This window comes from Plecotus auritus (assembly GCF_963455305.1).
Source record: "Plecotus auritus genome assembly, chromosome: 3".
In the NCBI taxonomy this organism is placed as follows: domain Eukaryota; kingdom Metazoa; phylum Chordata; class Mammalia; order Chiroptera; family Vespertilionidae; genus Plecotus; species Plecotus auritus.
In genome coordinates this window covers 93,240,008-93,265,954 of record NC_137772.1, presented here as the reverse complement: position 1 = coordinate 93,265,954, position 25,947 = coordinate 93,240,008, and the positions used below count along the sequence as shown (strand labels likewise).

The 25,947-nt window shown below is 39.3% G+C and overlaps 1 protein-coding gene across 4 annotated transcripts in view; it reads right to left on the bottom strand.

Annotated features, from left to right (window-relative positions):
- CDADC1 (cytidine and dCMP deaminase domain containing 1) overlaps positions 1-25,947 on the bottom strand; it is a 95,988-nt gene that overhangs the window by 17,988 nt on the left and 52,053 nt on the right. For all 4 annotated transcript variants that reach the window (XM_080661906.1, XM_080661908.1, XM_080661907.1 and 1 more), the window contains 3 exons: positions 14,196-14,365; positions 11,505-11,694; positions 7,042-7,102 (listed from right to left, as the gene is read on the bottom strand). In XM_080661906.1, the coding sequence (XP_080518032.1) occupies positions 7,042-7,102; positions 11,505-11,694; positions 14,196-14,365 (421 nt within the window). The remainder of the gene's footprint in view (positions 1-7,041; positions 7,103-11,504; positions 11,695-14,195; positions 14,366-25,947) is intronic.

Here is a 25,947-nt window from a genome sequence, read left to right as displayed (position 1 = left end):
CAGAGCTTTCCAACACAATCAGGTACAAGGCCAGAATATCCTCCTCTCTCATCACTCCTTCTCCATATCAGAGTGGAAATTCTAGCTATATGCCATAAGACAAGAAAAGGAATACAGATTGGGAAGGAAGAAATGAAATGATCTTTGTTCACACAATCCAAAAGAATTGAAAAAAAAATACCTCTTGGAACTAATAAGTGATTTACATCAAGGTTGGAGGATACAAGGTGAATATCCAAAAATCAATATGCAATTGAGATATGCAGATGGAAAATAAGTATATGAAAGGATGTACCACATCATATGTCATTACGGAAATGCAAATTAAAACAAGATACTGCCCTGGATGGGTGGCTCGGTTGGAGCATGGGTTCCATATACTAAAAAAGGTGGCGGGTTTGATTCCCGGTCAGGGAACATACCTAGGTTTTGGATTTGATCCCCTGTCTTGGCTCATACAGGAGGCAACTGATTAATCTCTCTCTCTCTCTCTCTCTCTCTCTCTCTCTCTCTCTCTCTCTCTCTCTCCAAAGTCAATTTAAAAGTACTTGAGTGAGGATTAAAATAAATAAATAAAAAGACCTACCTACTAACATGTGCCTAGCATGGACTGAGTACAGGGCAATTTACCACCAGTTCATTTATAAGAACAAGATACCACTGTACACCTATTTGAATGGCCAAAATCTAGAACAGTGACAACACCAAATGCTGGAGAGGATGTGGAACAATAGGAAGTCATATTCATTGCTGGTGGGAGTGCAAAATGGTACAGCCACTTTGGAAGACAGTTTGGCAGTTTATTACAAAACTAAACATACTCTTTACCATATGATCCAGCAGTCATGCTCTTTGGTATTTATCCAAAACAAGTGAAAACATGTCCACACAAAAAAATGTACACAGATGCTTATAGCAGCTTCATTCATAATTGCAATTATTTGAAAGTAATTAAGATGCCCTTCAGTAGGTGAATAGATACTAGGTGTACTGGTTAATAATGGCGAATTTTGTAATCAAAGAAAACACGATAATTTCAAGAGAAACATCAAAAGTGCTTAATTCAAAGTAATGTCTATCGCTAGCTACACATTTCCCCCATCTTTCAGGTAATTTGTGGATACCGTCCCAATAGAACTTTTCTTGTTTTGAGGCAAACCATTCAGACACCCAATCTTCCACTTCTTCATATGATTTGAAGTGCTGCTCAGAAAGTATGTGTACCATCAATTGGAACAAGTGGTAATCTGAAGGAGCAAGGTCTGGTGAATACAGCGGGTGGGTTAATACTTCCCAGGCAAGATCTTTTAACGTGTCTTTAACTGGTTTTGAATTGTGTGATGATGCGTCATCATGAAGCAAAATTACTTTGCCGTGTCTGGTCGTTTCATGATCAAAGCATGGTTCAAATTGATTATTTGTTAATGGTAGTGATCAGTATTAACAGTTTCACCTGGTTTTAGAAGCTCATAATACACCACACCTTCCTGATCCCACCAAACGCAGAGCACTGTCTTCTTTCCGAAGCGATTTGACATTGCATTTGATGTTGATGGTTGACCTGGATCAACCCATGATTTTGTGCATTTGAGTTTCTTAAAATAAATCCACTTTTCATTGCCAGTCACAATTCAATGCAAAAAAGACTTTCTTTCGTGCTATTGAAGCAACATTTTACTGATGACTTTTCGGTTTTCCATTTGTCTTTTGTTCAGTTGATGTGGCACCCATTTTCTATCCTTTAAAATCTTTCCCATTGCTTGTAAAGGATAGGAAATTGTTTGCTGAGCAAGGTCTAATCTTTTTGCAAGTTGTTTTTGAGTTTGACATGCATCTTCATCTAATAATGCTTGTAATTGTAATTGTTGGTCTTCAAACTTTTTCGGTTGACCTGGACGTTCTTTGTCTTTTCATATCGAAATTATCACTTTTAAAGTGTTTAAACCAGCGTTCACAAGTATCTTGAGATGGAGCATGTTCACCATAAGCTTCCCGAATTATACAATAACTTTTTCTTCAAAATAAAGTAATGAATTAAAACTTACCACAAATGCTCCTTTTTTGGCATGAAATTCGACATTTTTAAGTCTAAAAATATCTATGAAGTTAATACCTTCAGCAAATTTGACATATGAAGTTTTGAAGCTTGCTGTCAATACAACAAAACAGCATACATATCAAATCACATATATATCAACATATGTGTAACTCCATCTATTGAAAAAAATCCGCATTATTAACTGGTACACCTGGTAAGTAAACTATGTACATCAGACAATGTAATCGTATTCGGCACTAAAAAGAACTGAGCTATGAAGCCATGAAAAGACATGGAGGAACCTTACATGCATATTACTAAGAAAGTAGCCATCCTGAAAAGGTGACATACTGTATGATTCCAACTACATGTCATTCTGGAAAAGGCAAAACTATGGCTAAAAAAAAAAAAAAAAAAAAAAAGTGGTTGCCAAGGGTTGAAGAGAGGGTGCCGGAAAAATAAGTAGAACACAGAAGATTTTTTAGGGCACTGAAAATACCATAATGATACATACTAGTACATGTCATTATATATTTATCCAAACCCATAAAATGTACATCACGAGTGAATTTATCATGTAAACATGGACTTTGAGTGATTATGATATGTCAAACTTGGTTCATCAATTGCAATAAATGTGCCACTCTGGGGAAGATCTGGATAATGGGGGAAGCCATTCATGTGTAGAGGTAAGTGGTATATGAGACTCTCTGTATCTTCCCCTGAATTTTCCTATGAACTGAAAACTGTTCTAAAAAAATAAACCCTTGATTTAAAAATTACCTTTTCCACTTAAGTTTTTAATATTTTTGTAACTGATTTTTATATCATGTAAAGCAAGAACCCAATATTGTTTTTCTACATGGATTACCATTTTTTCAGCACTATAAATTGAATAGTCGATTCTTAGCCTGTGATGTGCATTGCCTTCTCTGTCAGGGATGCTAAATGTTCCACCAGTCATGGATCAGTACCCCATAAAGACTGTTCCACTCAAAAAACCAATAGCATGCCATTAATAAACAATGCTTTAACTCAGCCACTGAGGTTTTTTTAACAAGTATATTTTTTATTTTTCTAAATTCTATCTGATTCTTTTCAAATCTGCCTGGCCATTTGTCATAATTGCTTGTTCTGTGCTTTTCTTAATAGCATATTTTACTTCCTAAACATTTTATAACTCCAAAACATAAAATCCTTGAGAGTCTATGCTGTTTATTATTTCTGTTCACTCTTACTCATGGTGGCATATTTTCTACTATGTTTGGTTATTTTTAAATTATGACCTCATATATTATTATTACTAGTGGCCTGGTGCACGAATTCATGCACATTGAAAGGAAATTAATTAGAAGAAATATTTTAATATCACTATTTGCCTTCTCTATAATAGAAGTGTCAACCAAATTCACAATCTACAATGACAGATGGAAACACACGTGTGTGATTGGCGCCAGCAAGAGTTTTATATGTATTGTGCATGCATGAGTCAACTTAGCCTTTTATAGATATAGAACAAACTTGCTTAATTAGACCTGCTTTCTGATTTAGCTAAACTTTTTCCAGCCCAGTGAAGCACCCCAACTTCTCTTTCAGGTAATTGTCAGCAACACAACAGTAAATATCAACATGAAGCAGATTATTATTGTAGGTCACGAAGGGAGAACAAAGGTAAAATATTTAACTGCAGCAGTGTTTGACTATATTCTGCAAAGTGAGAAAACCTGCAGTTATTTTCAAGGTCCATCATTTCTTACTTCTTTTCAGTTGGGTCAAGTTTCTAAATCTCCATTTTCTGGCTAATGAAAAGAAAATAGGATTCCACTGAGTCTCCTATCTACCAACTCCAGGACTTCTGTGAGGATCAAATGAGATGGGGCAAGGGAAAACGCTTCACAGACATTTGGTTACAGTGTAAAGTGTTTCCACCTGTGTTCCTGGGCTGTAGAAACTCCAAGGAGGCTAGTCAGTAGGGAGAGGAAGTGGGACACTTAGCATATTAGCCTTTTATATGTATAGATATCCTGTGGGCCTAAGTTGGGATCACTTTCCATCTGAGAAAATTTGCATTTGCTTCTGCCAGAAGGTGTACCTGAGTAGGAGCATCTTAGCTTCTGTGGAGGACGCCAAGCTTAATGTGGGAATCTCAGGCTTAGTTCTCCACTTTGCAGCAGGCCACAGACTTACTTATTCTCAAGATCCCAACTTATATGGACATTTGTCCCCAAGGTAACCTGGCTTTGTGTTTACTGACTGTGGTATTTAATTCTATCAAACTGTTCCACTTATTTCTATTTTTCCCCAAGGAAACAGAAGTCCTTGGATATTTCCCTTATTTTCTTCAATGCCCTGTGATTTCTTAAAAAGAATGTTATGGGTTATTTGAGTTCCAGTTATACAGAGTGGAAGTAATTACTCACTACCTGCTTCCCTTCTCTTTTGTCCCTGCTGCTGGAACTGAGAGGGTATAAATGAGCAAGTCTCCTCAGAGCTGGACAGACTCTCCCTGAATACCTTTTCAAGGTCTAGACTTGGTTGGGGAGGGTAAGTAGGAGAGATAAGGAAGGACAAATACCATAAAGCCTGATTTGGCCAAATGCCAAGCCTCAGTCTTGCAATAAAACTGGTGTTTTAATTTTCATCTGTCTGAGTCCTGTCTGTTTCTCAGCTGATTCCAAAATTAGAAAGTAATCTACTTATATGAAATGGTCAGAATATATGATTTCATAAAAACAAAGTAGATTAGTGGTTGTCTTGGGATAGGGGGAGTGAAAATGGGAGTGAATACAAATGGAATGGTTTCTTTTTGAGATGATGAAAATGTTCTGAAATTAGGTTGTGTTGAAGTTGCACAACTGTGAATACACTAAAAACCATTGAATTCTATACTTTTAAAGGGCAAATTTATGGTGTATGAATTATATCTCAATAAAGCTGTTATAACATTGAGACAGACAGAGATATTATTTGTTTATTTTTATTTATTATTATTGTTGTTAATCCTTACCCAAGGATATTTTCCCCATTGATTTTTAGAGGAAGGGGAGAGACGGAGAAAGAGAAACATCGATGTGAAAGAGACACATTGATTGGTTGCCTCCCGCAAGCGCCTGGACCAGGGGCGGGGATGGAGCCTGCAACCGAGGTACGTGGTACGAATTGAACTGGGGACCCTTCATTCTACAGGCCAATGCTCTATACACTGAGCCAAACTGGCTAGGGCGACAGGGATATTATTTATTGATATAAAACACTTCTTCAAAAATGAATACAAAACATGAGCTTAACAGTTCAATGAACTGTCACAAAGCAAACATACATTTAATCATCATCCAGTCAATAAATAAAACACTGCCAGCAGAGCAGATGCCTTTCTCTTGTTTTCTCCTAATCACGAACCCCTCCCTCCATCTTGGGACTTCTAACCACAGCATATCTTCCTTGTCCTTAATGATCTAAGAACAATAAATCCTGGATACAAGTCCTTTGTTGATTATAAGTGATAAATATCTTCTCTTATTCCATGGCTTGCCTTTGTCCACTTTTAATGGTATCTTTTGATGAACATATATTCTTAATTTTAACATAGATAAATTAATTCATCTTTTTATGGTTAGGACTTTTTGAGTCCTTCCTCTAATATCAGGGAATTATTAACTGATCCCCTCAAACACTATTATTGAATATGCATTCTTTTTTTTAAAAATTTTTTTAATGTATTTTATTGGTATTTTACAGAGAGGAAAGGAGAGGGATAGAAAGCTAGAAACATCGATGAGAGAGAAACATCGATCAGCTGCCTCCTGCACACCTCCCACTGGGGATGTGCCCGCAACCAAGGTACATGCCCTTGACCGGAATCGAACCTGGGACCCTTACAGTCCTCAGGCCAATGCTCTATCCACTGAGCCAAACCGGTTTCGGCTGAATATGCATTCTTTAATCAGATCCACATACATGATGGGTGGGGCAAAAGTAGGTTTTTAGTTGTTCATATGGAAAACAATACAATAATTAATAAATAATAATATAAGAATAAACTGTTTCATGTACTCACAACTATAAACCTGCTTTTGTCCCACTCTGGGTATATCTTTCTTTTCCTTTCACTTATTTTTCCTGATAAATTTTTTTAAAAAAAGCTGAAGCACAAATATGTATTCTTTTTCCAGATTACTACTTGAATAAAATAAAGTTAATTCAGAACAAAGAAAATCAAGATATTTACATAAAATTATTTTCACAAAGATATTTATATTTCCTGATTTTTCAGGATAATCAAATAATTGTTATTATCAAGAAAACTTTACTTTATAAACTTCCACTTACCTAGAATATAAACAATCAAAAAGCTAGCATAGCTAGTATTTAAAAATGATATTGTAAACCAATAACTAATGTTCAAAATTAATGTGCCTAAAGAATTGCAAATCTCCCAAAGATTCTATTACTTTCAAAATATCTGTGTCAGTATGCAAATAATAAAGCTTTGAAGACTAGTAATTCATTTATGGTAGCTGTGATGACTGATAGTTAATTAGAATATGCAAATACCCAGAACATTTCTAGCCTCTGACAAATCTGAGCAAATGTGGCTTTACTCTAATAAGAATGCATATATCCTCATAATTTGGCCCTAGATCAAGCTGTATTACTTATATGTAGTTTTTCTGTCAAACTATCCAAAAAGCTCTTGTTTTGGTATGGAAGAACACTGTTGTTTACTATTTCACATAAATTTAATCTATGAAATCAATTTGTATATGATTATTTATATTAAACGGAAGATTATGCAGGACTAATTACTAACCAGTACTTTTCATCACACCCGTATATGGTGAACAAATGCTTGTGAGCAAACTGAGTGGCAAAAATCAAACCTGGAAAAAGAGTATGCTCTGTCTAAGACTACAACAATTTCTAACAATTTCATTAAAATTCACAACGTATTATTTCTTCTCAGCAATAAGGTTAACCTCAATAAAGGACTTGTAAATACTTACTCTCTCTGCTTTCAGGCTCATTTTGTTCAAGAACACAAGTTCCTGCTGGATTCAGTTGCCACTGCAAAAGGGCACAAACATTTTATTTATACGTTTAAGAAGGATTTAATAAATAGTATTTCAGCACCCTACTCTCAAATATCAAAACAATTTCAAAAACATAAGAAAAACGAGTTAGCATGTCTATACCAACCAAGCCCTAATGACCCTGAAGGACCTGAGTCCCTGAATGATATGACTTCTGGGATCAAAATCAATATTCTTAAAGAAGAAATGAACTTTAAAGAGTTTTTACTTTCATTTTATAGGCAAGAAAGTGGAACACCAGAAAAGTGTAGTGACTTGCCCAGGGTTACTCACTAACTAAAGGAAGCAATAGAATTAGAATCTGGGTCTGCCAATACTATAGCATTTCCACCACCTCATACTCTATCTTCAGGTCCTTCTGATCTGATAATAGCTAGAGAAGGCCCAGATATTAAAGAATGAAAATATGGCCAAGATTATCTTGCCTTTTAATATAGTTATCTATGTATATAAAAGCCCAGAGATCGAAATGGCAGAACGACCATAACAACCGGTGGCTACGCACTGCGGCAGCCAACCAGCCTGATCCGGGCCCTGATAGGCCCCCAACCCCGATCAGGAGCGGGGCAGGCCAGCCAACCGCCCACAGCCCGTGTCCCCCACTAGCCCGGCCCAATGGGCCCTCATCGGGGTGGGCCAGCTGGACCCCACCCATGCACAAATTCATGCACCGGGCCTCTAGTATCATATATATATATAATACTAGAGGCCTGGTGTACAGATTCGTGCACCAGTGGGGTCCCTTGGCCTGACATGCAGAGATCGGGCCGAAACTGGCAGTCCGACATCCCCCGAGGGGTCCCGGATTGCGAGAGGGTGCAGGCCAGGCCAAGGGACCCCATCGGTGCATGAATCTGTGCACCGGGCCTCTAGTATGCACATAAGGTCTTTGGTTAATCTCTTCCCGCCCTCCTCCCTCCCCACTTCCCTCTGAGATTCATCAGTCTGTTCCATGTTTCCATGCCTGTGCATTGAGCATCTGCCCCCTGGTGGTCAGTGCACGTCATAGCTACTGGTTGAACGGTCACTTAGGCTCTTATATATATAGATTATTTATATCATATCACATCACCTCTCTGATTAGTTTTCCATTTTAACTATTCAGAAAGAAATAGGGAAGCCTGAAGATTCTCGGATATTACAGCAAAGACTGGAGCAGCAGATAAGAAAAATGAGTGTAATCAGGATCTCATAGCACAGCCCTTCCTTATTTCCTGGGCTGGAAATTCCCATCATCAGAATCACTTAATGACTTAACCAAAAAGGCCCCACTAGGGAACTATCTCCAGAAAGGCACAATTAAGTGTTTAGTACCTGGGAGCCTCTCCCATAGCATCAGTTGGTTCATCAGATAAACTAGCTAATATCACAGGACAAGACACAAGATAAACATTTCACCACGTGGAAAAAAGTCCTTGGAAAGGGAGGACATCGAGAACTGGTTGGTCGGCTACGGACATGGGATGGTTAGGGTTAGCACGAGGAAAAGAGAACTTACAAAGAGTGAGAAGTTATATATAAAAATTTATTTTAAAGGCATGTTTTAAAACTTGTCAAGCCACTAATATCTATTAATTTGGGCAAAATAAAAATGAGTAATCCTGAGTTTACATTTAAGGATAATCATAAAAAGACTATTTCCAACTATAAAAATTTAGAAGCAATGTAGGTGTCGAACAACAGAACAATCGTTAAATAAGGTATGTCTATAGATTGAAATATATAATTATTAAAAATTATTTTTTGAGGTTATTTAATTCTTGAGTTTTTTTTTTATTGTTTGAAGTATTACAAATAGTAGTACATATGTCTCCTTTTTTTTTTCCCCATTGACCTCCCCCCGGCCTCCCCTACCCCCCAGTTTTCTTGCTCATTTGTGGAATATAATGAACAACGTAAACTGATGAACCAATTCAGAGCCAGAAAAAAAAATATTTTAGAATATAATAGAAGTAATCCTGTTATTTACAGATTTTTAATATTTCCTACAACTTTGGTGATATTATACTATGTTAGTACAGTTTTGGTAATATTATTATATTTAAAATCATTTTTCTTGAAATATTAATATTTATTGCATGTAAAAAATTATTTCTGAAGAATTTTCACTGACTGAAAATATAACATGTTAAAAACAGTATCTATGAGTTATGGGATAATGTAAGTCCTTTTTAATTTTTTTAGTGCTCTACAATGAGCATATGTTACTTTTATAATTAAAAAAAAATAACATGACCTAACAGAGAAAAATCCACATGAGAAAGAGTTTGTGAGTAAACGGACATGGATTTATACTGGCAAATATCTATTTTTGAAAGACCTGTTGCCCAGCCCTAGCCTAACTAGCAATAACCCCGCAGAACAGAACCACTGACCTTAAGGTATATGGTGACACTTCAAAGAGAAAAGCAAACATTTTTCACACAAGTTAATTTCAATATGCTTTAATCTTTTAAAAATACCAAATTTACTCATGTTCTTATACTACTTTTGACAGTCTAAAAGTATAATCATTATTAAAATTCAAACTTAGAACAAATACTAGTTCATGTCAGTTGCTGGTATTTACAAAACTAGGTGTTTAGCTCACCAGGCAGTTTAAATCATTTACATAATATTGTAAACCAGGCCAGACAAGGGAAAGGAGCAGAGGGTGGAAAGCTAATGTTCACTGGAAGAAGCACAGTGTACCTGAGTGAGGGTATTCCTGGGTGGGTCTTGGTCAAACGGGTGTTTCTACGTCACATCTGTGCTCAGAGAGCCTTCACTCCCTTTGTTTTGCTGGCCCCTTCCACTTCTCTTGCCCTATCTTACATTCTTCTGATCTCTTCATTCTCTGCACAATTGAAAAGCTACTAAAATCCACCAGTAAGCAAGATATTTCAGAATTCACTTCACCCATCACACACAGTCCTGAAATGCTAGGGTTACTTAATCTTTATAAAGAGAATTTGAAAAATTCTTCCCACTCTCAGGTGGAATGAAGAGATAGAAAACAAAACCACAGAACTGGAGATTTCTCCTTGAATTGTTGGATGTAAGCTTTTGTTTAGTTTTACAGAAGAGGAATCTTTCCCATCTCTCTTCTTTTAGAGCCTCCCCTTTTCTTTTCAAAGTAGTGATAAACTTTAAATAAAACGAGATAAAAGACAAAAAATACAGGACGAAAATTTAAAAAGTAAAAATTTATGATACTTCATACACAGACAGAAATTAGATAGTATGTTGTTATATTTTTAAAATTTTAAATATATATATAGTTTAATAAGTTTACAGGGGTGGGCAAAGTAAGTTAAATTATCAGTCATCATTACCTAAAAGATAAATCATAAGTGAGGATATGAAATAATAATAATAAATAATACAATAATTAATAAATAATAATACAAGAATAAACTGTTTTTCATGTACTCACAACTGTAAACCTAATTTTTCCCTCCCCTGTATATATTCCAGGACACTGGACTCAAAACAGGAATGAAAAGTTGAAATGTATAAACAATTCTATTATATGTCTTTTGTACCCACTGAAACTTCTAGTATATAAATGTTACATTAAATTCCAGAATTATCATTAAAAAGCAATACATGATTCTGGACAGGACGCTTTTACTATATAGAACATTATTGGGACAACTGGTGAATGCTGATGAAATCTCTGGCTGAAATGGCAGTAATGTGTCAATGATAATTCCCTGAGATTTGTGGTTAGATTATGGTTATGTAGGAGAATATATTGTTTAAGAAAATATACAATGAAGTATTTAAGAGTAATCTGGTATCATGTCAACAACTTATTCTCAAATGTTTCTGGAAAAAAGTTTCTAGTAGAGTACTAGAACTTTTGTGTATGTTTGCAATTGTTCCTAAAAAGAAAACATTTTAAAAAACCTTAATAGTAAAAAAATATAAACAGTTAAAGTTCTCAGTTTTGCATGAACTACCTCAGTGTGTGTGTGTGTGTGTGTGTGTGTGTGTGTGTGTGTGTGTATATATAATATTAAATCCCCCTCCCTATCTTTTCAGTAACCTTAAACTATTTTCACCTTGTTTACTGTCCCATCCAAGCCAGAAAGAAGGAAGGGTGAGGGAAGAGGTAGTTCAGAGATTTTCTTTTGTTAAGCACCAAAGGGTCTGCTAATTCAAGATCTGTAAGGTCAATACAACTCTATCTACAGAGATATAAATTCATAAGGCAGAGATCCTAAACTGAAAATTTGTAATTAGGCAAGTGCTTGTACATAAAAATAAACTCAGTGATAACAGTTTGTTGAAACTCTTTAAAAGAGTGAGAATTACTAGGTTAAAATATGTGGCAGGGTACCAAACAACATTAATAGGAAGCATATTTGAAAAAAAGTGTGTATCTTACTTACTGTAAATTTGCTAACACCCTCAAGTTCTCCAAATCGCATGTAAGAGATGTCTGCCTTCTTTTTTCCAACATCTATATCCCCTGTATAGATTTGTTTTATGCCTGCACCTTTAATTAAAGGTACACACTCATCACATGGGCACTTTGTCACAAAAATCATACTTTTTTCTTCTGGTTTTATTTCTTGACACCTACAAAAAGTATATAAAATATTAAAAGGGTAGTTTCTGAAAGGGTAAGTTATATTTCAGAGAAATATTTAAAAACTAAAACGTCTGCTTTAAGAGCAGATTTACAACATTATAAACAATAATAAGTGAAACTTATTCTTTCTAAATTAATGAGTATTCAAAATCTAAACTCATAAATGTTAAAATATAACCTGAACATGACAATTATTATAAGCAAAATTTACTTATTCTAAGCAATCTGGCAAGATTTCAGTATTATATTACAAAGTAATGAAAACAGTAAGAGAGAGAGAGAACACATGTTCTTTAAGTAAGTACTTGTTTATAATGCCAAAATCAGGGGCCAGAACTAACACCCCCCTTAAAAGTTGATGTCTAATTAGACATTAACTCATGGTAGCCAAATGACCTACCCCCTTATCTGGTACCCAATGGATATTTAATAAATGCTTACTAAACTAATAAATTTACTGTCATCCCTTGGTTTTGCAGACATCGATTTAACCGACTTTGGATTTAACGGTCAAAATTTCCATTAAATCCCTATTAATTTTAAAATGCTTTTAACCAATATTTGCTTATAATTAACAGGTTATTTGCTTATAATTAACTCACTGTTATTTTTAACAAATTTTAGCATATGGGCCATATGTTGGAAAAAACACTGTAGTAATTTCACCAACATAAATATTACATATCTACAACTATAGTTTACATATTTAAATCCAAGAATCACTGCTCGTAAACAATATTTGGTGAATCAATAGCACATGATCACACTGCATGGTGCATGATGATTGGTTCCGTTGTTGCGTGGCGTGACTTTCTGCAGCATAATAACATGTGCTAGCTGATGTTTCCACATGTGCTAAGCCACGCCCCAGCTGTGTGCATTTGTTTACACTCGGTGACTACTGAATGCAGGCACCTACTAGACCTATTCAGTATAAATTTAAAATTACAGTAATATATATAGAAAACTTTTCTGTGAAATTAAACTTTCCACATACTTAATTTTAACTATACAAACATGTCTACATAAGTAAAAATTGGTAAACTAATTTGTCAATTTTTAAACATACACATGCAGAAAACCTACTTTATTATATAATGGACTTTCAGCTTTAACAGACACCCCCTTGCCCATATTAGTCTGTTATATCGAGGTTTTACTGTAATATTAAATTTCTGGATTGAGTTATAGTTCCCTTACTCCCTTCCCTAACACAGGATACTTTTATTTAAGAAACATTTGGATTTAACATATCCATATCTCCATACAATCTGTAATGAAGAGCACAAGGCAAAGAGAGAGGAGTTGTTTGAATGGGGGTAGTTTAGGACTAAGGGATGCTCTCATCTGAGGCTACAGGGGTTGTACTTCCTGGTTCTATGGTTCATTCTGCTCAGAGTTAGCCGTCTTCCACCACCACCAGCCTTCCATACCCATCTTTCTAGTTCAGACTCTCATTTGTTCACCTGGACTAGGCCAACACAATTTTATGCACCTAACCTATTCAAACAATATACCCGTAATGTAAGCAATCAGTACTGTGACTCTCTCAATGCCATACCATGTTCCCAAATGAAGTCTAACCTCAGTCTTCCCTATATAGTCCCAACCTAGTCCCAGGTGCTCCATGGTCCAGCCTAACTGGAGCTGCATGTTCCTACACATAGCTTTTTTCCTACTTCTAGACCACTGCTATGCCTGAAGCAAGAATGACTTCCCTGGAAGTACCTCCAATTGTTACAATCCTACCAAAACCTTCAAAGCTCACTGAAATGCTAGCTTCTCCATAAAACTTTTCCCTCCTAATCCCCTTCCATCCATAGCAGCCCCTGAATTTCGACAGCACTTGGGTTGTGTGAATGCACTATCACATTCCCTACTGTATTACAAGCTCTTAAGGATAGGAGCAATATTTTATTCAGTTTCGAATATCCTAAGATCACCCCCTTCATGGTTAATGCTGAGAAATGTTTGTGGAAATAATCTAAATTAACATCAGAGGAGGAGGTAATGCCAGTTATAACCTCTAACAAAAACTATGTTAAAGGAATTTAGTTCATAATAAAATCTATATATTCATAAAAACAAAATATGTGTTTTAGATTTTGAAAACAAAGGACAGCTTACATTCCAGAAATATACAAGACCCTAAAGATACACTTCATGCCATTTTATATTAGAGAGCAAAGGAATAAGGAGGAAAAAAAGATTGCTCAATAAATCTGAAGGCCCACAGTATCTCTGATGATGGCCTCAGGTCAGGCAGCAAAGACCAAGTATAACCAAAGTTATACTTCTAAAGAGTATTTCTTGGAATAATGAAAACTTTAAAAAGGAAATAAATTGCAGCTAAAAGTAAACTAAATTCAGCCCTGGCCGGGTGGCTCAGTTGGTTGGAGCATTGTCCCCTACACCAAAAGGTTGTGGGTTCAATTTCAACTAACCCTTGCTACATTTTAATGAAAATAAATGCAAAGGAATTTCATACCTAAAGGTCAAGGCATTCTGTTCCGCATGGACAATGTATCTGAATTTTCTTATTTCTCTGTCTTTCTGTTTGTCATCCATGTTTGGGAAGTCAGCATACTCAGATCCAACAGGAAAAGCATTATAACCACATCCTATGAAGTACATCATGCCTGTCCCATCACAATTTTGCTACGAAAGGGAGCAAACCAACAAAACTTAGTTTTCAACATTGTGAAAAGACAGCTTAGTATCATACTTCGTATAATGAATTCAATTTTCTATGAAAAACTGAACCATCAAAAAATATAATATTAGGTCCTCCAACTGCAGTGTGATCTTATCAAAGCTAAATTTCAAGAAAGCTGATCATCTTTCTAACATATAATCTCAAGGCAGAATTGGTTTTAGCAGTTAATTACTAGTAAATACTAGTTGTCTAATTCACCAATTGTTTGACTTGATTCGGACAGCTCTCCTAGAACAGGTTATAAGATGCTGGAGAACAGAAATCATGCTTTCTTCTTTCTTTATCTCTTAGAGTACACCTATTAGAGTGCTTTGTATATTAAGAGTTACTCAATAAATGTGCTACTGGTTAGCAAGCCAGAAATTTAAAACATATTTTGAGCAATTTTTGTTGTTGGGCTAAAAATGTGTCAATATGATATAGTTGGAAAATAAAAATTTCAGTTTCTCATAATCTTCAATAATTATTGAGCCCCTAATATATGTGTATATATTATCATAGGACTTCTTACTTCACTGGTTCTTCTTTATTTCTCCTGGTCAATGGCATATTAGCTATTATTATGAATGTTTTATCAATTATTAGAGTGAAATATTTTATAAATCACAAGTATTTATAGTAGTCTGAAATATGCTATAATAAGCCTCACTAAATTTCAATATATTATAATTACTCATATGCAAGTATCAACAGACTCATTACTGTAGTAGCTTGATAAAAATCACTGTTACAGTGAGCAAACAAAAGCTTACAAATAAATGATCTTATTGATAACTAATTATTCTTGAGTACTTACTGTCTAACATCATGCTGAGTTTTATCTGTATTATTTCATTTAATCAATTTCCACAACCTAGAGAATAGCAGTACTATCATTATTCCCATTTTATGGATAAGGAAACTGAAGCCAGGGTCACAAAACTATTAAGTAACAGATGAAATTCAAGCTCAGGTTGACTCCAAATCCATGTCTTTGCACTTCACCATGCTGTGTACACTATAGGTAATTTGAAAGGAAACTTAGATTCTCCATAAAGTAGTCAAGAACAACCAGATCTTAAGCTAGAGGCTGCTGAGCATTCATATAAACAAGACAGAGAATTCCTGTCCTTGTGAACCTTATAATCTAGAGATGTTAAGAATCTGGACACATAATTTTAACTGATGAGTGAGACAAATGAACTGTACAGAAGACTATGAAGTTTTTGGTAGAGGAACCTAGGTGTTAACAGCTGATTTAGAGATAAGTAGCGTTAAGAGATATTTTGAAGGTGGAGTCCACAGTACCTGGTGATTAATTGAATGTGTGGCATTAGAAGGAAATGGGATGGTGACCACTGATGAAGAAATAGGTTAGCAAGGAAAATACTAGATGTATTGGCTAGGATGAACTTAAAGGACTTATGAAACATCCAGGCAAATAGTCAAATTACTTGCTATAAAGTCTATTGAAACAAAATTTAGGCTCCTACACATAATTACTAAGAATTATCTCTTGATTCTGTGCTCTCCTAACTCATCCCCATAATACTAAGCCCTCATCGTATTTTATATGAATGTCCCTATTTTCTGTCTAGTCCCACCTCATTATTATTATAATGCAAACCTGAAACAAACATTTTCCCACTTAAAAGATTCTTAGATTGGCCTGGCCACTGTTGCTCAGTGCTTAGAGCGTCGGCCTTGCACCCAAGGTTCGTGGGTTCAATTCCTGGTCAAGGGGATGTACCTGGGTTGCAGGTTTGATCCCTGACCCCAGACAGGGCACATGTGGGACACAGACAATCTCTTTCTCGCTCTTCCTCCCTTCCTCCTTTCTACTCTCTCTAAAAATCAGTGGAAAAAATATCTCAGGTAAGGAATTAAAAAAAAAAAAGATTCTTGGATTACACTATCCAATGAGGTTAGCAGCAGCCATGTGTGGTTAGTCTGAATTGAAAGGTATGGTAAGTGTAAAATACACACAATATTCTGATGACTGTAGTGCCCCAAATGCAGAATATTTTATTAATAATCTTTTTAAAAAAACTTTTTAAGCCTGGCCTATGTGGTTCAGTGGTTGAGTGTTGACCCATGAACCAAAAGGCCCCCCAGTTTGATTCCTGGTCAAGGCACATGCCCAGGTTGCAGGCTCAATCCCCAGAAGGGAGCATGCAGGAGATGGCCAATCGATGTTTCTCTCATTGAGGTTTCTATCTCTCTATCTCTCTCCTTTCTTCGGTCTCTAAATAATCAATGAAAACATGTTTTAAAAACACTTTTTAAAATTAAATTTATTGATGTTGACACTGGTTAACAAAATTATACAGGTTTCAGGTGACCAATTCTACAACACATCATCTGTATACTGTATTGTGTGCTCATCACCCCAAATCAAGTCTCCTTCCATCACCATTTATCCTTCCCTATACCCTACTCCACCTCCCCCCGCACCCCTCCATAGGCAGTCAACCACACTGATGTCTGTGTCCATGAGTTCTTTCTCCTTTTTTCTTTTGCACAATCCCTCCACCCCCAAATCCCCTCCCTTGACATCTGTCAGCCAGCTCTCTATCTATGAGTCTGTCTCTATTATCCACTCATGTACTGATGAACACTTAGCTATTTCCAAATCTTGACTGTTGTAAATGATGCTGCAATGAACATACGTGTGCATATATTCTTTTGAATTAGTGTTTCAATTTTCTTTGGAAATATTCACAGAAGCGGGATCGTTGGGTAATAATTACATTTTTTATTTTTTGAGGTAACTCCACACTGCTATCCTCTGTGGCTGCACCAATCTACATTCCCACCAACAGTACACAAGGGTTGCCTTTTCTCTACATCCTCACCAACGCTTGTTTGATTAATTGATGATAGTCATTCTGACAGGTGTGAGGTGATATCTTTTTGTGGTTTTAACTTGCATTTCTCTGATGATTAGTGACATTGAGCATCTTCTCATACATCTATTGGCCATCTCTATGTCCTCTTTGGAGAAGTATCTATTCAGGTCCTTTGCCCATTTTTTAATTGCATTGTTTGAGGTATTTTTGGTATTGAGATTTATAAGTTCTTTATAAATTTTGGATATTAACCCCTTAACAGATATATTGGTGAATATGTTCTCCCTTTCAGTGGGTTCTCTTTTCATTCTGTTGATAGTTTCCTTTGATGTGCAAAAACATTTTAGTTTGATATAGTTGCATTTATTTATATTTTCTTTTGTTTCCCTTGCCTGAGGAGATATAGCAGAAAAAATATTGCTATGAGAAATGTTCGAGCTTTTACTGCCTATGTTTCTTTCTAGAATTTTTATGGTTTCAAGTCTAACATTTAAGTCTTTAATCCATTTTGAGTTTATTCTTGTGTATGATGTAAGAAGGTGGGCTAGTTTTATTTTATTTTTTTGCATGAATCTGTCCAATATTACCAACACCGTTTATTGAATAGACTTTCTTTACCCCATTGTATGTTCTTGCCTCCTTTGTATAATACTAAATGACTATAAAGGCATGGGTTTATTTCTGGGCTCTCTATTCTATTCTATTGATCTACATTTGCTTTTATGCCAGTACCATGTTGTTTTGATTACTATGGCCTTGTAGTGTAGCTTGATATCATGTAGTGTGATTCCTCCAACTTTCTTTTTTCTCTCTCTCAAGCTTGCTGTTGCTATTTGGGGTCTCTTCAATTTCTTTCTTTAGTATCTTATAATTTTCTGAATACAGGTACTTATTTCTAGTTATTTTATTCATTATGAATGGGATTATATTCTTAGTTTCCTTTTCTGGTAGTTCATTATTGGCCTATAAAATGCAACTGATTTCTGGATATTTATTTTGTATGCTTTTACTTTATTGAATTCATTTATCATTTCTAGTAGTGTTTGGTGAAATCTTTAGAGTTTTCTATATACAGTATCACCTCATCCACAAATAATAAGTTTTACTTCTTCCTCTCCAATTTGGATGCCTTTTATTTGTTCTTCTTGTCTGATTGCTGTAGCTAGGACTTCTAGTACTATCCTATCCTATCTAATAAAAGAGAAATATGCAAATTAACCATAACTCAGCTATACCCACAAGCCACGCCCACCAGCCAATCAAGAGCGAGTATGCAAATTAACCCAGCCAAGATGGCTGCAGCCTTGGAGCAAGCAGGAGACTTGGGTTTCCATGGCAATGGAGGAAGCCAAGCTTTCCACACACCCTGGTGGGCCCAGGCCTCCACTCAAGGCTACAAAGTTTCAATTATAGAAGATAAATAAATCCCAACAAAAATGGCAGCAGCCACAGAGCTGGAGAGAGCAGGAGGCTTGAATTGCCCCGGGCAATGGAGGAAGCCAAGCTTCCGCAGCCCTTGCCTGCCTTGGCCTCTGCTTAAGGCTACAAAGTTAAATTATAGAAGATAAATAAATCCCAACAAAAATGGCTGCAGCCACAGAGGAAGCAGGAGGCTTGGCTCCACTCAAAGCTACAAAGTTTCAATTATATAAGATAAATAAATCCCAGGGCCTCCACTTGGGTTGCCAGGGGGTGTGGCTGGCCTGCAAATCACCAAAGGCCCCTCACCCAGGCCACCCCACACCCCAAGGGAACCCCCACCCTGATCCAGGACACCTTTCAGGGCAAGCCAGCCGGCCTCCACCCGTGCACCAGGCCTCTATCCTATCTAATAAAAGAGTAATATGCAAATTGACCATCACTCCAACACACAAGATGGCTGTCTCTATGTGGTCAAAGATCCTGCCCCCATGTGGACACAAGATGGCCACCACAAGATGGCCAGCAGGGGAGTGCAGTTGGGATGGACCAGGCCTGCAAGGGAGGGCAGTTGTGGGTGATCAGGCCAGCAGGGGAGGGCAGTTGGGAGGGACCAGGCCTGCAAGAAAGGGTAGTTGGGGGCGATCAAGCCTGCAGGGGAGGGCAGTTAGGGCTGACCAGGCCGGCAGAGGAGGGAAGTTGTGGGGACCGAGCCTGCAGGGAAGGACAGTTGGCGGAGGACCCAGGCCTGCAGGGGAGAGCAGTTGGGGGGGGGGACCAGGCCTGCAGGGGAGGGCAGTTAGGGGCAATCAGGCTGGCAGGGAAGCATTTAGGCTTCAATCAGGCTGTCAGGGGAGTGGTTAGGGGGTTATCAGGCTGGCAGGCAGAAGTGGTTAAGGGCAATCAGGAAGGCAGGCAGGCGAGCAGTTGGGAGCCAGCAGTCCTGGATTGTGAGAGGAATTGGGCCTAAACGGGCAGTCGGACATCCCTCGAGGGGTCCCAGATTGGAGAGGGTGCAGGCTGGGCTGAGGGACACACACCCCTGTGCATGAATTTCGTGCACCGGGCCTTTAGTCCTATATAATAAAGAGGCAATATGCAAATTGACTATCACTCCAACACACAAGATGGCCACCCCCATGTAGTCAAAGATGGCCACCACAAGATGGCCGGCAGGGGAGGGCAGTTAGGGGCAACCAGGCTGGCAAGCGAGGGCAGTTAGGGTGACTGAGCCAGCAGGGGAAGGCAGTTGGGGGCGACCAGGCCTACAGGGGAGGGCAGTGAGGGGCGACCAGGCTGGTAAGGGAGGGCAGTTAGGGGTGACTGGGCCAGCAGGGGAGAGCAGTTGGGGGCAACCAGGACTGTAGGGGAGGGCAGTTAGGGGCAATCAGACTGGCAGGGGAGCAGTTAGGCTTTGATCAGGCTGGCAGGGGAGTGGTTAGGGGGTGATCAGGCTGGCAGGCAGAAGCTGTTAGGGGCAATCAGGCGAGAGGTTGGGAGCCATCAGTCCTGGATTGTGAGAGGGATGTCGGACTGCCTGTTTAGGCCCGAATCCACCAGGATTGGGCCTAAACAAGCAGTCAGACATCCGTCGAGGGGTCCCAGACTGGAGAGGGTGCAGGCTGGGCTTAGGGACACACCCTCCCTCATGCACGAATTTCGTGCACTGGGCCTCTATTCTATATATATAAAAGCGTAACATGCAAATCAACCAGATGGCGGAACGACCAGTCGGCTATGACGCGCACTGACCACCAGGGGGCAGATGCTCGATGCAAGAGCTGCCCCAGCCCACAAGCCCTGATCGCCCGACCAGGGCATGCTGGCCAACCTCTTGGTCCCTCCCCCTGGCCGGCAGGCTCCAAATGCCTAATGAGGAACTGGGAACCGGGGGTGGGTGGCAGCAGATGCAGGTGGCGCTGGGGCCCCAATCACCCCACAGGTCACCCCACACAGAGAGGGCGACCGGCAGCGGTGGTGGGGGGTTGGGCCAGCGAGTGGGCAGGAATGGCCAACCTTTTGGTCCCTCCCCCCAGCTAGCAGGCTCCAATCGCCTGATGGGGAACTGGGAACTGGGGGTGGGTGGTGGTGGATGGGGGCGGCACCGGAGCTCTGATCGCCCCGTTAGTTATCCCACACACAGAGGGCAATTGGCAGTGGTGGCGGTGGGGGCAGGGCCAGTTACTGGCAGCCAGGGAAGATTGGCCTTGATTGCAGGCCAGGTCTAGGGACCCTACCCGTGCGCAAATTTCATTTGCCAGGCCTCTAGTCCTATATAATAAAAGGGTAATATTCAAATCGACTGAATGGCAGAATGACAAGCCGCTATGACGCACACTGACTACCAGGGGGCACACGCTCAATGCAGGAGCTGCCCCACCCAATCTCTTGGTCCGTTTCCCCAGCCGGAAGGCTCCAATCGGCAGGCTCCGATCGCCTGATGGTGAATGGGGAACCGGGGGTGGGTGGCAGTGGGGGGTGGGGCCAGTGAGCGGGTAGAAACGGCCAACCTCTTGGTCCCTCCCCCTGGCCGGCTGGCATTCTTTCCCACAGCCAAGACACAGGCCTGCCCACAGCTGCAAACAGTTGCTCCTCACTTCTCCCCACCTGCTCCCTGAGGAGGAGGGAGAAGCCATCAGCAAGGTACCAAGCGTTTGGTTAGGTGGGTTGTTGAGAAACCTGTCTTCTGATGCTGCTGAATTCTAACCCTGTTCAGAATTCCGTGTTCTCTGCTTAAAGCACCTGATGTTACCCTCCTCAGTAGTGATGCGACCTGAAATCTAATGGGACTTTTTTGTGGGATGGGTTGTCACGCCCCAGGACCCTGCAATTAGAATCCTTCAGCAAATGAACACAGTGAAAGTTCAGGCGTGGCCAGAATGACCCCGATAGTGCCACTGGTCCCCTGGAACTCTCATGCATTGGGCCCACAACCCATCCCTTCCCTGAATGAAATTCCACACAAAAGCACCTCCCGCGAACAGGTCTCCACTGGAGGGAGCACAGCCTCCTACACAGGCTCGAAGTATATCCTGGGCCAGGCCCACCTCGGGTGCAAGATGGCGAATGGGAGACCAAGGGTGGGTGGCAGCGGGGGGAGGGGCCAGCTGCTGGAAGCTGGGGAAGATGGCTCTGATTGCAGGCCAGGCCTAGGGACCGTACCTGTGCACAAATTTTGTGCGCCGGGCCTCTAGTGTTGAAAAAGAGTGGTAAAGCAGACATCCCATGCCTTGTTCCTAATCTTAAGGGAAATGTTTGTAGTTCTTATCCATTGAGTATGATGCTGGCTGTAAGATTGTCATGTACAGCCTTTATTAGGTTGAGATAAGTTCCCTCCTCACATTTTGCTGAGAGTTTTTATCATAAGTGGCTGCTGGATTTTACCAAATGCTTTTTCTGCATCTATTGTTATGATCACACAGTTTTTATCCTTCATTTTGCTTATGTGGTGTACACTTGTGTATTGATTTGCGAATATTACAACAACTTTGCAACTCCAGTATAAATCCCACTTGAACATGATGTATGATCTTTTTAATGTATTGTTAGGTCCGATTTGCTAAAATTTGGTTGAGGATTTTAGCATCTATGTTCATCTGGGATATTGGCCTATGATTTTCTTTCTTTGTAGTGTCTTTATCTGATTTTAGAATTAGGATAATGCTGGCTTGTAAAACTGGAATAGTTTGAGAAAGATCGGTGTTAGTTCTTCCTTGAATGTTTGGTAAAATTCACATGTTAAGCCATCTGGTCTAAGACTATTAATTGTTGGGAGTTTTTTAAATTTTATTACTGCTTCAATTTCACCAGTTGTAATTTGTATATTCAGAATCTGTGATTTTTCCTGATTCAGTTTTGGAAAATTATGTTTCTAGCAATTTATCCATTTTGTCCAGGTTGTCCAATTTGTTGGCATATAGCTGTTTGTAATATTTTCTAACAATCCTTTGTATTTTTCTGATGTCAGTTGTTACTTCTCTTCTTTCATTTCTGAGTTTATTATTTGGGTCCTCTCTTTTTGTCTTGATGAGTCTGGTTAAAAGTTTGTCAATTTTCTTTTAAAAGAACCAGCTCTTGGTTTCATTGATCTTTTTGTATTGTTATTTTATATTCTATTTTGTTTGCTTCAGCCCTGATCTTCATTATTCCCTTCTTTCTACTCACTTTGGACTTGTCATTCTTTTTCCAGTACCTTTAAGTGTAAAGTTTGATTGTCTATTTGCGATTTTTCTTGTTTGAGGTAAGCCTGCAATGCTATAAATTTCCTTCTCAGAACTGCTTTTCTGTGTCCCAATCATTTTGGGTTGTTGTGGTCTCATTTTCATTTGTTTCAAGGTATGTTTTCATTTCTTCTGTCATTGTTTACCCATTCATTTTTCAGTGATACACTATTTAACCTCCATGTCTTTGTGTGTTTTTCAGTTTATTTCTTGTGATTCGGTCCTAGTTTCATATCATTATGGCCAGAGAAGATGCTTGTTATGATTTCAATCTTCTTAAATATATTGAGATGTGTTTTCTCCTAGAAAATATCCCATATGCACTTAAAAAGAAGGTAAATTCTGCTGCTTTGGGTTGAAATGTTCTGATGATATCAATTAAGTCCATCTGTTCTAAGTGTGTCATATAAGGCTGCCATTTACTGGTTGATTTTCTGTCTGGAAGATCTATCCATTGATATTAATTGAGGTGTTAAAATCCCTGCTGTGACTGTATTACTGTCAATCTCTCTTTAATTCCATCAAGATTTAGTTTGAATATTTAGATGTTCCTATGTTTGTTACATAAATGTTTACAGGGTGTATATCCTCCTGTTGGATAGCTCCCTTTATCATCATGTAATGTCCTTCTTTGTCTCTTACTATAGCCTTTGTTTTAACATAAATTTTGCCAGATGTAAGTATTGCCACCAATTTATTCCCCTTTCCATTTTTTGTATGAAATATCTTTTTCTATCCCTATACATTTAGTCTCTGTGTATCCTTTGTTCTGAGGTGGGTTTCCTGTAAACAGAATATATATGTATGTATATATATATTATATATATATATATATATATATATATATACACACACACATACACACACACACACACATATATATAATATATATATATATATATATATATATATATATATATATATATATTTATTTATTTATTAGAGGCCCGGTGCATGAAATCTATAAATGGGGGGGGGGGGGTCCCCTCAGCCCACCCTGCACCCTCTCCAATCTGGGACAGCCCTCTCACAATCCGGGACTGCTGGCTCCAAACTGCTCACCTGCCTTGCCTGCCTGATTGCCCCTAACTGACCTCCTGCCAGCCTGTTCACCCCCAACTGCTCCCCTGCCGGCCTGGTCACCCCCTACTGCCCCCCCCCGCAGTGCTGACCTGGTCGCCCCCAAATACCCCCATCTGGGGCCTGGTCACCCCCAACTGCCCCCTGCCGACCTGGTCACCCCCAACTGCCCCCCTGCTGGCCTGTACCCCCAACTGCCCCCCCCCCCCGCAGGCCTGGTTGCCCCACATAGCCTGCTGTTCAGTCGTTTGGTTGTCCCTCACTAACCCCCCTGCCGGCCTGGTCGCCCCACGCAGCCTGTTGTTTCGGTCGTCCATCTCATCATTTAGGTCGTGTCGGCCCCTGGCTTTTTATATATTAGGAATGGTCTGGTTTTCTTATCTATTCACCTACCTTATGTCTTTTGATTGGAGCATTTAAGCCATTTACATTTAAAGTGACTATTGATAGATAAATTCTTATTGCCATTTTATTCTTTAACTATCTTCCTGTTTTTCTCCTCCTCCTTCTCCTCCTGCTCCTCCTCCTCCTCCTGCTTCTTATTCTTAAAGTAGACCCTTTAACATTTATTGTAACCCTGGTTTGGTGATAACAAACTCATTTAGCTTTTTGTGGTCTGGGAAGATCTTTATTTCTCCTTTGATTTTAAATGATAGTCTTGCCCTGGCTGGTGTGGCTCAGTTGGTTGAGTGTCCTTCCATGTACTGAGATGTTGCTGATTTGATTCCAGGTCAGAGCACATGCCCTGGTTGTGGCTCAAGCCCCAGTAAGGGTCCTGCAGGGACCTGTAGAAGGTAGTCAATCATGTTTATCTCTCACCTGATTTTTTTTTTTCTCTCTCTCCCTTCCTCTCACTCTCTAAAAAAAAAAAAAGAAAGAAAGAAAAAAGAATCAATAAATGATAGCCTTCCTGGATAGAGCAATCTTCAATGTTGGTCCTTGCTTTTCATCACATTGCATATTTCATGCCAATTCCTTTGGGCCTAACATGTTTCTGTTGAGAAATCAGTAGATAGTGGTATGGGAACTCCCTTGCAGATAACTGTCTTTCTCTTGTGGCTCTTAAGATTCTCTCTTTGTCTTTAATCTTTGCCATTTTAATTATGATGTGTCTTGATATGGGCCTCTTTGGTTCCTTCTTGTTTGAGACTCTCTAAGCTTCCTAGAGTTGTGAGTCTTTTTTCCTTCAGCAGGTTAGGGAAGTATTTGCTCATTGTTTCTTCAAATAGGTTCTTGATCCCTTGCTCTCTCCCTTCTCCTTCGGGTATTGCTATGATGCAAATGTTGTCCTAAAGGTCCCTCAGGGTATCGCTATGATGCTTCATGTTGTCCTAAAGGTCCCTTAAACTCTCATTTTAAAAATTCTTTTTGCTTTTTGCTGCTCTGCTGATTGTTTTTTCTATCTTGTCTTCCAAACCATGGATTCAATCCTCTGCTTCATCCAGTCTTCTGTTTATTCCTCCCATTTTGTTACTTTATATACTGCACTAGAGGCCCAATGCACAAAATTTGTGCATGGGAGGGGGGTGTGTCCCTCAGCCCAGTCTGCACCCTCTTGCAATCCAGGACCGCTGGCTCCTAACTACTCACCTGCTTGCCTGCCTGATCGCCCCTAACCACTCTGCCTGCCTGATCATTCCTAACCACTCGCCTGCCTGCCTGATCGCCCCTAACCACTAAGCATGCCTGCCTCATCCCCCCTAACCATTCGCCTGCCTGCCTGATCACCCCTAACTGCTCACCTGCCTGCCTGCCTGATCGCCCCTAACTGCTCACCTGCCTGCCTGCCTGATCGCCCCTAACCGTTTGCCTGCCTGATCGCCCCTAACCACTCTGCATGCCTGCCTGATCACCCCTAACCACTCACCTGCCTGCCTGATCTCCCCTAACTGCCTCTGCCTGCCTGCCTGATCACCCCTAACCACTCTGCATGCCTGCCTCATCCCCCCTAACCACTCTGCCTGCCTGCCTGATCAC